This window comes from Elgaria multicarinata, chromosome 1 (genome assembly GCF_023053635.1).
Source record: "Elgaria multicarinata webbii isolate HBS135686 ecotype San Diego chromosome 1, rElgMul1.1.pri, whole genome shotgun sequence".
NCBI lineage: Eukaryota > Metazoa > Chordata > Lepidosauria > Squamata > Anguidae > Elgaria > Elgaria multicarinata.
In genome coordinates this window covers 55,423,239-55,439,467 of record NC_086171.1, presented here as the reverse complement: position 1 = coordinate 55,439,467, position 16,229 = coordinate 55,423,239, and the positions used below count along the sequence as shown (strand labels likewise).

Below are 16,229 nucleotides of genomic sequence, written 5' to 3'. Positions count from 1 at the left end.
GCTGCCTTGTCTGCACTACAATGAAGTAACCATCTAATTATTCCAAATAACAAATTACTGAATGCCACAATGTATTATTTGAATATGCTTGATCCAGAATAATTGATCACTCCACAATCTATCACTGTTTGTTGAAAACAAAAAATACAGTTACTGTTCAAATGCACAATATCAAAACAGTAATTTATTTTAATAGAATCTATTTTTATCACATTTAAGCAGCAATTAATCAGTGACAACACCTCTTATCCATTTTTTCCCTGTGGCTAGTGGAGGAGGAGGAGGAGGAGGAGGAGGAGGATTATATGCATAAACATGGATATTTTGAGAAATCTGACACTTTCTTCTTAACATAACCTGCAGAGATTGGCCAGGATCCAAGCGGATGTGTGCAGAACAACCCATGGGCCCTGGAGATTTTCCATCTTACCTGCAGCATACCCTTGTGGCTTCCTGGAAAAAAAGACCAGCTCTTGGGTATTGACGGATCCTCTGGAATGGCATGTGATGCAGCATGGAATGGAAAATCTGTGATGTGTTGCCTCTTTAGCATAGAGAAATGCCTTCTACTTTTCTGATGGGTTAGTTAGATCATAACTATTATCTGACTGTCTAATACATGTGGGCTCCAGACCAGAGATCATTTCATGCAGCAGTTTTCATAACCTATGCTGTGCATGAGGATCTTCACCTCTCACAATGCAGAAGCAATGATTGATGGTATCAGTAATGATTCTCTGTTTTGGGTCGGTGGGTGGCAGAGAAAGTGTCTGTATTCATTCTTCCTGTTCCCTAATGGTGCGCACCAGTGTCAAACCTGATAGCACCAATCAGGAGTTTTGCATATGTACTGCTCCATCACACCCATAATGGATATAGGGTAACTACCCCAAAAGTATAACCTAATTTTAAAGAGCAAATGGAATATCCAGGCTGATTAAAAGCAACTGGATGAAAAGATAATCACATACCACTGCAGTAACTGCCATTGATACACCATATTGACCATTGTTAAGAAAAATTATGCTTTCACAATCCAATGGGATTTTAACGCTACTATATGTCCAGGACATATAGTAGTAATGAAAAATAGTAGTAATGAAAAAAAGAGTAGTAATTAAAAAAAAAAGTGCTGAGCAGCACCAATTGGTTCCAGCTTATGTGAAACTTATGTAAAAATAAATCTAAAAGCTTTATTTTGAGGACTGAACAATCAAAGCACATTCACATGTAATTATTTGTTAGAATATTTTTATGTCCATCCATTCTTGAACACAGTATTTAAAAATAAAATTACAGTTACACAAAGTGCAATTCAACTGCACACACATTAATTTCAGATACAAAATGTCAATTCTTACTTAGCATGTGGACAGAGCCTGCATCCCCCAACAGAATTCTTAAATCAGCATTTATTAACTAAGAGACCTGAGTATGGAGATGAAAGTGAACAACATAGGGGACTGAAGGGTTTCAGGTCCATCCTAACATGCCAGTTAACATTGTTATCATCTTTATCTGTTTTCATACATCCTTGCAAAATCATGGCTTTTGACAGAGGATCATTACCTTGGTTGTGCAGCTTCACTTGCATGCAGAAATGCTTGGTGGTCACAATGCAGAATAAATACAATAGGTGCTAAGAGTTCGTGCATGCCCTGCAATTAAAAATTATAATAATAATCAAGATTTTATTTTATGTGCCAGGAATTTTCCATCTTTGCATTCAATGAACCAGTAAAAGTCACTGTAGCATAACAATGATTAATATCCAATGGTTTTACTGTAAATTACAGTAAAACCAATTGTTTTCTCTCCTATTTTTTTTAAATAGGAAGATGACACCAGACTACAATTCGCCACTTAGCAGTTAAATCAAGATCTATCTAAAGAATCATTAAAAAAAATATGTGGTTACAAGTTACCTTGTAAAGACTTCGAAGACAAGCAAGCAAAAGTTGTTTCATGGTTTTCTAAATGTAGATTATCAATAATTCATTAACTATACAGCTATTTATATAATTCTAGAATTTGAGTTAGAAAAGCATAAAAGACATGTAGGACAATCTACTCAGCTAAGGTGAGAATTCCACATCCACGACCCTTAGCAAAGATCATTTGTATAATCTAGTTTATACTGGGTCACAAGTAACAAGCAGGTTCCACTATGCCAGAGACAGCTGTAATGCACATTTAGTGAAATGCACTTAAACTGGCAATAATGGCTAATGACACATAAGGTGGGACCGAATTCCTTCTGATCCCTGTTAGGCTAACCAGTTAAACCTATTTATTAACTAAATTCAAAACAAAATTCTTCATTTTGTAAACATCCACCCCATACAGCATCACATCTTTGGTTAGGCCTACCTACAGTGCTTCAAAAGAAATTGGATGGGGGAAAAGCAGGAAAGGAGATGTTTTGACATTACTTTATAGACATTAATTTACTTTACTTTACAAACAGATTTGTATGATGTATTCCTTCCACCGTTTCAAAGTGCCTTCAGCTTTTGGTATTTATACTTGAACGTACACATGGGGAAAATCTGGAAGTCTGAACAGGGACGTTTGCCTGAAAAGTGGTTGCCTAAGGAGACACCCCTTTGGGGAGGAGCAATGGGTTGAGTATTGTAAAGCAACATTTGCAGATCAGGCTCCTTATCCACAGTTCAAAAGGCTGCTTAATAGCTTTAGGCCAGGTTACCTGAAGAATGCCTACTCCCATATTTAGCTACTTGGAGCCTACGTTCATCATCTGAGGCCCTACTCCAGGTGCCTCCACCAAATGAGGTGGCTAGGTGGCTATAAGAACACAAGAAGTGCCATGCTGGATCAGACCGAGCGTCCATCTAGTCCAGCACTCTGTTCACAGTGGCCAAACAGCTGTCAACCAGGGACCAACAAAGCAGGACTTGGTGCAACAGCACCCTCCCACCCCTGTTCCCCAGCAACTGGTGCACACAGGCTTACTGCCTTGGATACTGGACGTAGCACATAACCATCAGGGCTAGTAGCCATTGATAGCCTTCTCCTCCAGGAATTTATCTAACCTCCTTTTAAAGCCACCGAAATTAGTGGCCATCTCTACATCTTATGGTAGTGAATTCCATAATTTAACTATGTGCTGCGTGAAGAAGTACTTCCTTTTATTTGTCCTGAATCTCCCACCAATCAGTTTCATGAGATGACTTCAAGTTCTAGTATTTTGAGACAGGGACAAAAGTGTTTCCCTATCCACATTCTCCACACCATGCATAATACAAGAGAGAGGGCCTGTTTAACTGCGGCAGCAGGTCTGTGGAATGCCCTCCATAGAGGGGATAATCTGGTGCCTACATTATGGTCTTTTTGGTGCTAGTCTCCCAGGCATGTTAAGAACTATTTTAGTGCTTTTAGACCTTCACTTTGTTTAATTTTTTTTCTTGGTTTTATTATTATGTGCTACACTGTTTTTATCCCTTGCTGCTAGTTTTATCTTCTACCATTTTATTATCATTGTTTTATTGTGATTTTGTATTTTATGTTTTTAATTTAGCGGTATACCACCCAGAGAACTTTGGTTATTAGATAGTGTGAAAGTTTCATAGATAAAATAAATAAATAAAATGTATCTTTGTCTACAACATTAAAGAAATGGCCAGCAATGAAATAGTTCAATTTTCATTTTCAATCATCATTGGTTTGCAATATTAAATTGGTTTGCAATCATCATTGGTTTGTGTATAAAATATTAGTTCAAGCCTCTCCTACATTTTTGCTCATGCTAGAAACATGCAGGTTCAGTCTTAAAAGAGAGTCTTGAGGTCATATTGGAAAAACCGCTTACAAACATATGAGCTAACTATATAGGATAAGACTTCCAAGGAAAAATCAATAACTATTGGGCATCTAGCCCTTACAATTCCCTTGAGAATCCCTGAGTTGTTAATAAAACAAAGGTTGACACTGCAGAAACTGATGGGACACCATTGACTGTTGGTTAGTTCAAGGAATAATCAGCTCCATAGAAGACTTTCTGCTTTGATTAGCTCTATTTGCTCAAAATCTTCCACTACTGCTATGCCATAGAGATCATTTTGGAAAGAAATAGTTTATTTCTTCTTCAGAAGCAGCACAAATTCTATACTAACTCGGGTATATTACATTTATTTCTTGTGCAGGATAAAGAGGATATCTGGATGGAGTTAGGACTATATTCCGAATGTGATTGATCCTGTTACTACCCAGTTTTAGATGATGGGTTCTCAGCACATGAATGGTCCCCAAAGAGCAGATGTGTATGTTTGCCCTCATATGTAATCTATGTGCCTCAAATCTTCTGCTATTGTGCAATACTGTCTCTTGGGAAGATCACCTTAGGGTGGCCATATGAAAAGGAGGACAGGGCTCCTGTGTCTTTAATAGTTGCATAGAAAAAGGAATTTCAGCAGGTGTCATTTGTATTTATGGGGAACCTGGGGAAATTTCCTCTTCATCACAACAGTTAAAGCTACAGGAGTCCTGCTCTTTTTAAATCTGGTCACTCGAGTATAGCTCCTGCACCTTTAACTGTTGTGATGAAGAGGGAATTTCACCAGGTTCTCCATATATACAAATGACACCTGCTGAAATTCCCTTTTCTATGCAACTGTTAAAGATACAGTAGCCCTGTCCTCCTTTTCGTATGGTCACCCTAGATCACCTCCTACCTCAACATCCAGCTGTAAGATGCCAGGGGTCTCAAACCAGGGCCTCTGGCAGCGGGGACAAACACTTTACTACCAGTACTACCAGTGCAATTCTTAGGCAGACAGAATTTCCAGTTTGATTTCTGCTTTCAAACCTATAATGGCCAGAAATGGTATAGTGGCTTCCTCATTTCACATGACTACCATAATGAATCATTGGGTCACTCAGTAATTACTATGTAATGAAAAATCTGAAGAAATACTGACATAAATATATAACCAGGACATAGGAAAATAAAAATAAAATAAAATAAAGATTGGAAATGAAGGAATAAGGGACTAATGAGACAGCATGAATGCAGAAAAGAAATTTGTGGGAGGGTAAGATTAGAGCTTTAATTGCTTGTATGTAAAACTCATGGCACAATAATCTATACACTCAAATTGAACATATCCTTAGGTTTTGAAAACTACAGGTTAAACGTTGCAATGAAAAACCAATTAGGTCCATGTCTTGTGAATTTAAATAAAAATCAATTAGGTCCATGTCTCAAAGAATTTAAATTTAAATAAAGTATAACATTTCTTAGAATTCAATGACCCTTAATGCACTTTTCAATCAAATTGGAAGTATTATTACTAAATACAGTGTTATTACTATGTCCAGTTTACAAGGACATAGAATGTCCATTGTTCAATTTTTTAATTTTTTTTAATGATTTCTATACCCCCCCAATAGCTGAAGCTCTCTGGGCAATTTACAACAACTCATAAGATAGTAAATTCATAAGCGTAAAATACAGTATAAAATATAAATATACAAAATTTATAACAACTTAGACAGCTAAAAACAGTTTCAATACACTTGTTTAGACAGCAGCATAAATGCCCCATCATATGCCATTAAATGCCTGGGAGTATATATTATAATATAACACTAGGTTGGATCTGGACTTAGGGCTCATCTACACCAAGCAGGATATTCCACTGAAAGCGGTACATAAAAGGCAGGAGCTACACTACTGCTTTATAGCAATATTGAAGTGCACTGACAAGTGTCCATGACACATTCCATATACCACTTTCATAGTGTTATATCCTACTTGGTATAGATGTGTCATGGGCCCCAACTGTTGTCAATGCACTTCAATACCGCTAAAAAGCAGTAGTGTTGCTCCTGCCTTTTATATACTGCTTTCATAGTGGATTATTCTGCTTGGTGTAGATGAGCCCTTGGTCATGCTTAGCCAGGTTTTAATCAGGTCAGATTTTGTTAGTACTGATTGTTTAAAATTGCATGCATATATATATATATATATATATATATATGAATGTGTGTGTGTGTGAGAGAGAGAGAGAACCATCTGTTTATATGTTTGTTTTAAAACATTTTTACACTACGTATAATATTGGATTTTAAAGCTTTTAAACTTTTTGAACTGTCCAGAGAGCATCAGCTATTGGTCAGTATGCATACGTAATAATTGAAATGAAATGCTTAAAGTAGACTCTGGTTCTAACACAACGAATAAACTGTCCTGTTGTACAATACTAACCAACCCAAAACATTTTAAAAGGTTTAAAAATTGGTGAGGTATCAAACTTTGAAGCCTCTCAACGCATCTTCAAAGGACTGCAACAGACATCATGGCTAGAACTACATGCCACGGGTGTGAAGACTCCCATGCAATTAGACTGAACCATGTGGAAAGTAGTTTTCTGTCATCATAATAATTAAGAAGCTTCTATGTGTAACATTTTAATTGATTTAAACATTCAGAGTTAATACTTCTAAATTAAGCATGTGTGCTAGGAGCCATTCTTGTGCAAACGCCATGTCCAAAGTGAAATGTCTTGTTGGAGTACAAACTGTGCTGTGAAAGGAGATCTTATCCAATCATATTTAGCCAGAAAAAATTAAATATCAAGTAAGGGTTACTACACTGAACACACTGGCATTGAGCATCACTGATAACCAGTGTTGCTCAATGTAAAAGTGTCAAGCAGTAGACAGAAATGATGTTCCATTTGGTGTTTTACACAATGCATGTACTAAGTGGAAGTGCGTATGTTTGTGAATGAAGATAAACAGGCATTCCATACGCCTGATACTTCCAGCACCATAGTTACTGGAAAGGATTCCTTGAAGTAGTGGCATGAAGATATCTAAGCTATCTAAAAGGAGATACAAGCAAGGTATAATAAAAGTGGGGAGTGAAGTTGAAATGGATAGAAGTATACAAATCTTAAGAGTAACTTCTAGATTTAGGCAATTCACCACTATTCCTTTGAATTTATTTATTATTTATTTATTTTATTGCATTTATATACCGCCCCTTAGCTGAAGCTCTCTGGGCGGTTTACAGAAGTTAAAAACTTGAAAAGTTAAACCCTTGCTATTGTAATTAACACTAGCAGTTATTCAGTACAAATATATATCCAGGCACTGGGATGTCTAGTGGTTTCTTCAGCCCTAGATCAACCATCTTCTAAAATTACTGCAGCGTGGAAATGACACTATTCAAAAGCAGAGGTGAAAAAGTTTTCTTTGTTAACAGCCTGTAGGCTCACAAAATTGAACCTGTTCTTTTATCTGCCGATGTTCATTTAGCCCACCAAGCAGTCTTTATTAAAGCAGAGGCACCAGGCAGTCAAAGTTCATTAATACCATTTATATAATCTCTGCAGTTTCAATTAACTCAGCAAGACATTCTACAACATGATAACAGTCTCATTAATTCAATAAAATCCCATAACTATTAACAATATGGTCTATGTTAAACGGGGTGTCACCTAGTACAAAATAATAGCTTTAACAGCTTGTGAGGAAACTCAGAAGTTTTGTGTTTTTTAAAAAATTGATCTGACTACATACTCAACTCTAATGCGGCAAAGTATTATTTCTTTGTAAAGAATGTATTAGATTTTCAGCATAAGGAGATGATAGTTAAGCTATATGAAAGATGGAAATATTATTTCCTTGTTAAATAAATTACGCAGAGTGTGAGTCTTCTTTTAAGCTATCTAGTCCTTTCAGTAGAAAGGGGACATATTTACTGAAAATAGACAGGTTGGATTTGTTTATCGCTACAAGAAACCGCATATCTAAGATGCTCAAGATAATTTTCAAACATGTGACTAGTAGGCTTGACAAAATCAATCATCTTTAGATAAAATTTACAGAGACAAATGCTTCACCAAGATTTAGTGATTTGAAAAGTATAGTAATTTTTCATATACTCGTCCAATCCATTGTGACATGGATTGCAAAGTAATATGAGCGTGAATTTGCTTCTTGTCGTCACTGACAATGTTGTCATGGAGGTTGCCATTACAGGCAGTCAAAACAAAGTATTCCCCTTTCTAATCATTCTTGCGTGACAACTAAAATGTGATGTTGTTTTTAGCACATTTTTTTCTTATTTATATCTTGGGAACTTGGCCTAACGCAGGGGCAGGTGTGCTGATGTTTGCCTTGCTTGCTTGCTTGCTTGCTTGCTTGCTTGCTCTATCTATCTATCTATCTATCTATCTATCTATCTATCTATCTATCTATCTATCTATCTATCCCCTTCCATGAATGACTAAACAAAAGGGATGTGTAAAGTCTCCAGAAATAAGGACATGGGGAATGCAATCTACTAATTTTCCTGGTCATTGTGGTCCCTTTCGATACTGCTGGTATTCTTCTTGACAGATTCCCTGGCTTGGAGATTGTGTACACTGCTTCTTATTTATTTTCTTACCTAGAGGGCCTTTTCCATAATATGGCTCTGTAGGGTTCAGTCTTAGCCCCCCACCCTCTGCTCTTTAATATATACATGAAACCAGTGAGCCATTCTGGGATTTGGAGTGAGCTATCATCAGTATGTAGATGACACCAAACTCTACTTTTTTTTGCACCTAATTCAAGTGAGATGATGATAGTGTGATATCAGTGCCTGGAATCAGTGACGAAGTGGATGAAGGCCAATAAACCTAAATTCAATCCTAAAAGCTACTGCTGGTGGGTGGCGGTGTTCAATTATTCTGAATGGTGTTGAACTCCTTCTAAAGGTTTAGGTTCATACTGTGGGCATGCCCATACTTTCAGCTTTGTCACTGGAAAAAGCTGAAGTGGTATCTGTGGCAGGAAGGGCATTCCATTCTTGAGGCTGATGTACCAGCTGTGGTTCCTCTTGGACAGAGTCCGCCTGGCTACAGTTATCTGTGTTCTGGTAAATTCCAAATTAGACTACTGCAATGTGATACATGAAGAATGTTTAAAAACCTTTGAAGGATGTTTAAAAACATCTAATGTTTAAAAACATCAGTTTCAAAATACGGAAATTAGGATGATAACCGGGGCTGATTCCTTGGAATATATCTCACTGGTTTTTAACAACTTAACTGGCTGCCAGTCCATGTCAAGCACAATATGCTTGTGCTTCCCCTTAAAGCTCTACACAATGTGGGAACCCGCTATGTACAGAATCATCTATATTCTCATTAACCTGGCTACTAACGGAGGTCATCTATACAGGCCTCCTCCAAGTTATCCCATCTTCTGAGGTGGCAACTAGGGAGAGCCTTCTTAGTCATTGTGCCCCACGCTTAGAATGTTCTGTCATGGGAAGCTTCCCTGTGGCCCACTCTTATGCCCTTTTGGAGTCAGGTGACAACCTTTTCATTTCCCCAGGCCTTTGAAATTCTGGTTCAACTGATTTTATGTGCAGCTGTAATTCTCCGATTATACTGTTTTCTTTTATTTGCTGTTTTATTATTCTACTTTTTTATTGTTCTTAAGTATTTGCATGAAGGTTATTTGCCCTGGAAAAAATAATAGAGGAGTAATGATTTTAAAATAAACACAGACATAAAATATATAAGAACATAAGAAGAGCCATGCTGAATCAGACCAAGGGTCCATCTAGGCAAGCACTCTGTTCACACAGTGGCCAACCAACTATTAACCAGGAACCCAAAAGCAGGACATGAGTGCAACAGCATTCTCCCACTGATTCTCCTACTGATGTTCCCCAGCAACATCTGGGGAACATATATTCTTTGCCTGTTAATATAAATATAACTTTACCTGTTAATATAAATGTATTTAGTTGTCTTAAACCTACCTGCTATCAGAAGATAAATGCAAATTCAGATCTTACTCTGGAAGATCATCTTGAGGTTGATAAAGTTCCTCAAGTATGTACATACCTTGAAAGCGTTTATACTTTCAGCAACACAATATACTCTGATTAAAAGGACCACCTGTATTCATTTGTATCTCTGTAGGCATAACATAGACACTGTTGAAAAGCCTTTCTCACACAAGTAAAAGATTTCAAGTATGATTTTTTCTGTAAGACCATAGCATTCAAAGAAGTATTAGTAAAAATATGTTAAATGGCTTGCATCATAGTCCACTATGTTTTCTTGTTATCATTACAGATAAAATTTATGTTTTACTTGGCATTTACATTCACATGTAGGTAAATAAGTTCTAACATTGGGTTAGATCCAAAGCTAGTTGCACTTCGTTCCCATTGAAAAGACTGAAGCATTACTAACTAATTTAGTCTGTATCCAACCCATGTATATTGGCAATTTATGAAGAGCATAGGAAAAAATCTTTAGCTAGTACATAATAAAAAAGTTTTTTAAAAAAACTTTAAAGAAGTTAGAAAATAAGATTTAGCAGCACTGAAGAAAACAATTTGAGGGAATGTCTTCTTGAGAGTGGGAAGCATATGCGCTTGAATGGCTTGCTTTCTCTACCACATAGCTAACAAGCAGTTCTTTGATTGCCTGAGCCTTAGCACACAACTTGGGAGATAATAAAACCTATGTTATTGTTCAATCAATTGTCAGGAATGTAGGGTGAAAATGGTGAGGCAATGGATACCACCTGTACGATAGCTTACCTGTTTATAAAGTAGCTGCTCATTTTCCCGAGCGTAACAGAACAGAACATCTGTAAGAATCTTTCTCACATTCTCTTCTTGGAAATACTGCATTTCAGGAAACCTGGAAAAAAAATCATTGATGTAGACCACAAAACTCAGAGATTTGTCTTTGGTGTCTGGATTTGTTAGCAATCTTACTAGCTACTACATTTCTTCCATTCAATGAAGTCCTTATGTGTACTCTATTTATCTTTTAAATAATAACCTATTATTAACTATTTAAAATACTCTGCCAGTTCACTCAAGATGATTTCTGACATGGGTATCACCTACAGTATGTAGGAAAACTACATTAGACTTGATTTTCTTGTGATAAAACTGAAGGAGTAGCAAAAGAGAAGAAATGCTTGGTTAGGTCTGCAGCTTTCAAAGAAATTTCTCTAAGGCTGCAATCTTGCATAAAATAACAGAAACCTGTTCATATTTATATGGAAGTAAGTTCAAGTGAAGTCAATGGCAGTTGCTTCAAGTAAATGTCTTTGTTTCTAGAAAGAGGGAATAAGAGAGGTAGATGGTATAGAAATGAAGTTCACCCCTCACCCACTCTTCCCCACACACAAATGGAGATTAAGGAAATACGCCATCTTATGAGTTGCTTCACTTATGTACAGACAACTCTTCATAGTCTACTGAGATCTTGCAAATAGTGAACTCTGAATTTGCTCTAGGAACGGAGTACTGAATGCTGGAAGGGAAGAAGCTGAGAACAGCATATGTATTTAATCCCTTCCAGGGCATTTTGTGAAGCTTTTAGTCAACACAAATCAGAACAGTGTGGGAGGCATGATTTGATGTAGAAATGCAAGAACAGCCCTAACAACTGGCAAAAGAGAACCATAAATGGCTGCATACATGTGGATTTCCCATTTCCTAACTCTATTTAAAAAGAGGAACATACTTATCTTAAACATATCATTCCTTTCGCCAAAGTGAAAGTGTAACCTCTCTCTCGTTTTACAATGGCTCCATATAACTAGTAAAACTACCACTATCTGAACTTTAATTCCCCAATTATAACTTAGATATTTATATAATCTTAAACATCCTGAACTGTTCCCATTTAAAAACAAAAAATACCATCTGTGAGAATTTACATGAAAGCATACTCATATTTTAATTATACATCTAACAGCATAAATGCATTTGAAAATACATCCAAGGCACAGGCATATAAAATAAAGCAATAAAGGATGTCAATATTTCCTGTGTATTGTTTTGTTTTTTTGCCCATCAATTCTATAAATGGAAAAAGGCATCAAACAGAACTCTGCATTTTAAAATCCATAGGGCTATTTTCTCATCCCAAATTTCAATATAGGGCTATGCTACAATCAGAATAGTAACATGTCACATAACAAGTAATTGAGCTTAATTGGAGTTACTCAGTGCAATCAGAGTTCTAACTCTGACAAAATATTTTCCGGAACTGAGTTCTAGCTTTGATAAGTTCCTTAACAGGAATGACCCAAGGGCTAAAGAGATGAAAGAATATTCACAATGGTAATAAGGAACATTTTAAAAAGGCATCTTTGACAGTAGGAATGTACTACACAAAAATAGAAATGCTAAATTCCTCTAGATGAATGACATTTCTCACTAATTACACATCACTTTTTATTGATTAAGTGTTAAGAATTACAGAAAATCATCTGTTCAATCTTGTATTATAAACATAATTTAGTCACAAGATCTGTCAGTTGCTCTCATTCTTTTTCTTTCTCACTGAAATCATATATTTTTTAAAAAATCTAACGTAACATACCATAATATTAATTTACAATAAACCTGCTTCAATAACCCCAAGACATCTCTTTGGGAGAAAAAAAATCAGAGCAATCCTTACAAATCTAGATTATTTTCAGTTTTGTGCATTTTCTTTAGTGCCTGTAATCCTGTTGGGCAGCCATCATACTCATATTATGCAACGCCGAGTATGCTCTAAATCACCCTGATGGCCTGATTCCATCAAAAGGTGGGTTAGAAATTTTTTAAATGCATAAGGTTCCATAGTATGTATGTTTAGATAGTAAAAAGTTCTACAACTCACAGCATGGGAGTTGTAGGATTTTTTCTATCTAAACATGCATAGGACTATATGGCTCTGGAGGCTGGATCTGGTCCACTATTGCTTCTCATTGGGTTCATGATTGTGAGTTCAGCAAGCATCTATTGTCATATCTTGTTGTTATTTTGAAGGGGAAATCGGGGTGGGTGGGGCGGGGACATATGGCTTTGATGGGCTGGATGGAGCCTGGAGGCCAAGGATTCTCTTCCTGTAAAGCAATGGAATTGTATAACATGCTTAACAATAACACTTACGTTCTTGTCACATCTTGTTCAATCATACTTCGAAGTTCCTTGTCCTGGAAAAATTTGTTCCAAAGACTCTGGAAAAGGGTAGATAATTATGTGAAACATGGGATGATATAATTTATGGGTTATATTAGGAATGGGGAACGTCCAGCCTATCAGGCCTTTCCCATTTGGCCCAACGAGACCCCTACTGAGACCCTCCCCAGAGTCCCAAGCCTTCAGAGAAAGGCACCTGAAGCACATGCTCCCAACTGGGAGTGAAGCTAGCTCAGTCAGGAGCCAAGTGATTTCTTAGGGTGCTTGGAGGGACTGAAGGAGCACTTCCTGAAGGAGCAGCTCCCTCTTTGCTCCTGCAGTTGTGAACGATGAGCACAAATGGTGTGTGTGTAAGTGTAGTGAATGAATGAATGATGTATGTGGTGGGGAGAAGGAGAATGGAGGTGGCTCTACCGTCTTGGACAGTGGTCTCACCCACAGCTGGAATGCAGCCCCCAATATCCTTTCCTGTAGGCAATGTGAACTTCAGGCCGAAAAACATTTCCCACCCCCAGGTTATTAGTTTGCACAAATTATGAACATGCCACATTTGGATGCTTGAAAGTAGCAAAGATTAGACTTTGTTAAGTAGCCAAATATTAATCAATCTTTGGAAAATCAGATTTTGGCAATCTTTGACCTTTTGTTCAAACTGAATTAAGAAACACACTCTGGAGGTAATCTAGGGAATGCTGGGTATATTTAAGCCCCACTGAAATCAGAAAGTTGCAGAACTAACTCTATAGTGGATGTGCTTATGTTTCTTTGGTCTAAGCTCTCCATATAACTTGAAAATAAGTATGCAATTGTGGAATATTCTTTTTACTGAAGGTTGCCATTTGAACAGAAGAAACTGCTGTATACTACATCTACATTGATTGGCAGCAGCTCTTCGTGGGTTGAGATAGGGATCAGTCCTAGTCATACTTGGAGATGCCAGGGACTGAACCTGGAACACATGCTCTACCAGTAAGCTATGGCCCCTCCCTTCTGATATTTGGAAATATTATCAAACTATTTGAATAAATTTAGATTTTTAAAAATATATAATAGGGGTGGAACCAGACTTACTCTGGGTCAACTTGTCCCCTCCTTTCACACCAGTCTCTCCAGTCTCTGAAAATGCTACACAGAGAGTCAGGAGACCCTGTTGAATGGGAAGAAGTGTGGTGTCAGGGGATCCTTCAAAACTGGGCAGAGGGAACTTCTGCTTGTAGAACCCTTCTGCTCCTAGAAGGCAGATTCTTCCACAAGAGGATAAAATCCTCAGCCACAGTTATTACAGGCCTAAATACAGGCCCACAAAAGAAATTTTAAAACAAGCCTTGATATATGGTAAATCTACCACAAAAAAAGTTTGCTGAGTTGCTCGATGACTATATTGTCCAATTAAGGCCAACAGCCATTCCTGAGATATTTTTACAATTCCACAGCTGCAAACATTTGCAGAAGGGCCTGATCAGTATTCATGCACAGCTTAAATAAAATGGCTTAGTTCACTGGAAAGTTTCAGAAAGCAAGAAGCTTCCCAAAATGTTTCTGGTTATGTGGTCACTTGATAGCTCAAAATTGCCCTCTAAGCAGTGTATATTGCTTTAAAATAATGTGAGACAGTAGTTCAACAGGCAATATATCAACATTATTGGTTCCACTTGATATTCACTGGAAGAATTAATCATGGTATATTCAGCTGTTTTTTAAAATTGCAGAAATGTTTAAATAAAAGAGCTGATGACTAACATTTATTTTAAATGAATAAGAACAGGTGGCAACTCTCTGAGAGAATGAAACAAAGTCCCAGCTCTGATCTCTTGCTCATCAAGACATCATCAGCTGAGAGTGATGAATACACAGCATGCTCCACTTCTGGAGAAGAGCATCTTCAACTCCCTTTTGTCAGTTTAGAGATGGTGTATCAAGTGCAATACTTGAATAGTGGACTTTAAGGTGAATTTGAATAGAGTGTGCACAGAGAAAAATCCACTAAATGAAAGTGAGGAAAGTACATCTACAGCTTGCATAAAACTTTGTATTTATACTTAGAGGGAGGGAGGAAGGGTGGGGGGAATTGGGTCACATAATGCCAGCTTTGGATGATGGAGAGGAAGCCACAGAAATGAACTGCATGGTAATGATCAGTCCCCAATTGTGGTTGGGTGACCAGTCAAGAAGAGAGCACAAAAGGATGAATCATACTCCTGCATGATTATTGTTTACCTGAAAGTGAGGGGCTTGGGATAAGTAGATAATCCCTATGTAAATAACTGGACTCTAGATTGTAAGCCTGTGGGCAGGGACTGTCAAGAAATACTTTTGTAAGCTGCCGTGAGAGCCTTTTTTGGCTGAATGGCGGCATAAAAATCCTTAAATAAATAAATAAAATAAATAAAATAATAAAATCTCAGCTAGGAATCCTTTGAAATCGAAACTTGGGTCTTGGTCAAGATTTCAAAGGTTGAATATGTTTATTTCTTAATATATGGTGTCCTACACACACACATACCCCAGCTATAATTTTATGTTTATGTTCTATGTTTTTCTAAGCTTTTTATATTTCATCCCCCACTTTTTTCCAATGTTCTATTGTAATTTCTTTACTTCTGTTAGCTGCTTGGTACTTCACGGATTGGCTGTAAATGTAGAAAATGTTTAAAGGCCTTTAACCAGATGATTCTGCACTACAACGTTTCAAGGAGAACAAGCATTCTGTTCCTAGAGAAGAATAAACAGTGTTATTCAGTTCTGGGGTCTTCTGTAATGGATTTGTCCCCCATGTTCCTGTTCAAAGCGGATGCATGCTCACAACCTGGGTCACAACTTGACCAGCTTGCTGGGACAGGGCATTTTAAAACACTTCTCATGCCAGCTGCCAACTTTCCATCAAGCACTGTAGTTGGGGATACAAGTTTGCATGACTTGGGATGTAGCTTGTTCAAGTAGTATGTGCTATGGTTGCAGCTTCTGTAAAATCTGTGTTATTATACAAGGAATTTGGAGCTCATGATTATAGTGATGTTATACTTACATTATAGCATGTTAATGGCACCAAATGTTGTTTTATGTTTAAAAACTGTGGGATAAATTAGACCCCACCCTGTACTTTACATTGTGGGGTATTATTGACCCTGATAAACTCCTTGTAATGGTATTGTTTTAGTGAAAAATGGAAGTTCTCAATCAAGTCATAGGGTTGTTGTTTTTTACTCAGAAATGGTGTCATGCTCAATAACATACCTTAGGTTTTATTTTTATGGCTTTCTTGGGG

General features: G+C 37.2%; 1 protein-coding gene across 5 annotated transcripts in view; it reads right to left on the bottom strand.

Annotated features, from left to right (window-relative positions):
* The window catches only part of TBC1D5 (TBC1 domain family member 5), a 314,125-nt gene that overhangs the window by 132,572 nt on the left and 165,324 nt on the right, over positions 1 to 16,229 (bottom strand). For all 5 annotated transcript variants that reach the window (XM_063128520.1, XM_063128512.1, XM_063128544.1 and 2 more), the window contains exons 8-10: positions 12,935 to 13,002; positions 10,574 to 10,676; positions 1,570 to 1,658 (exon numbers count right to left, since the gene is read on the bottom strand). In XM_063128520.1, the coding sequence (XP_062984590.1) occupies positions 1,570 to 1,658; positions 10,574 to 10,676; positions 12,935 to 13,002 (260 nt within the window). The remainder of the gene's footprint in view (positions 1 to 1,569; positions 1,659 to 10,573; positions 10,677 to 12,934; positions 13,003 to 16,229) is intronic.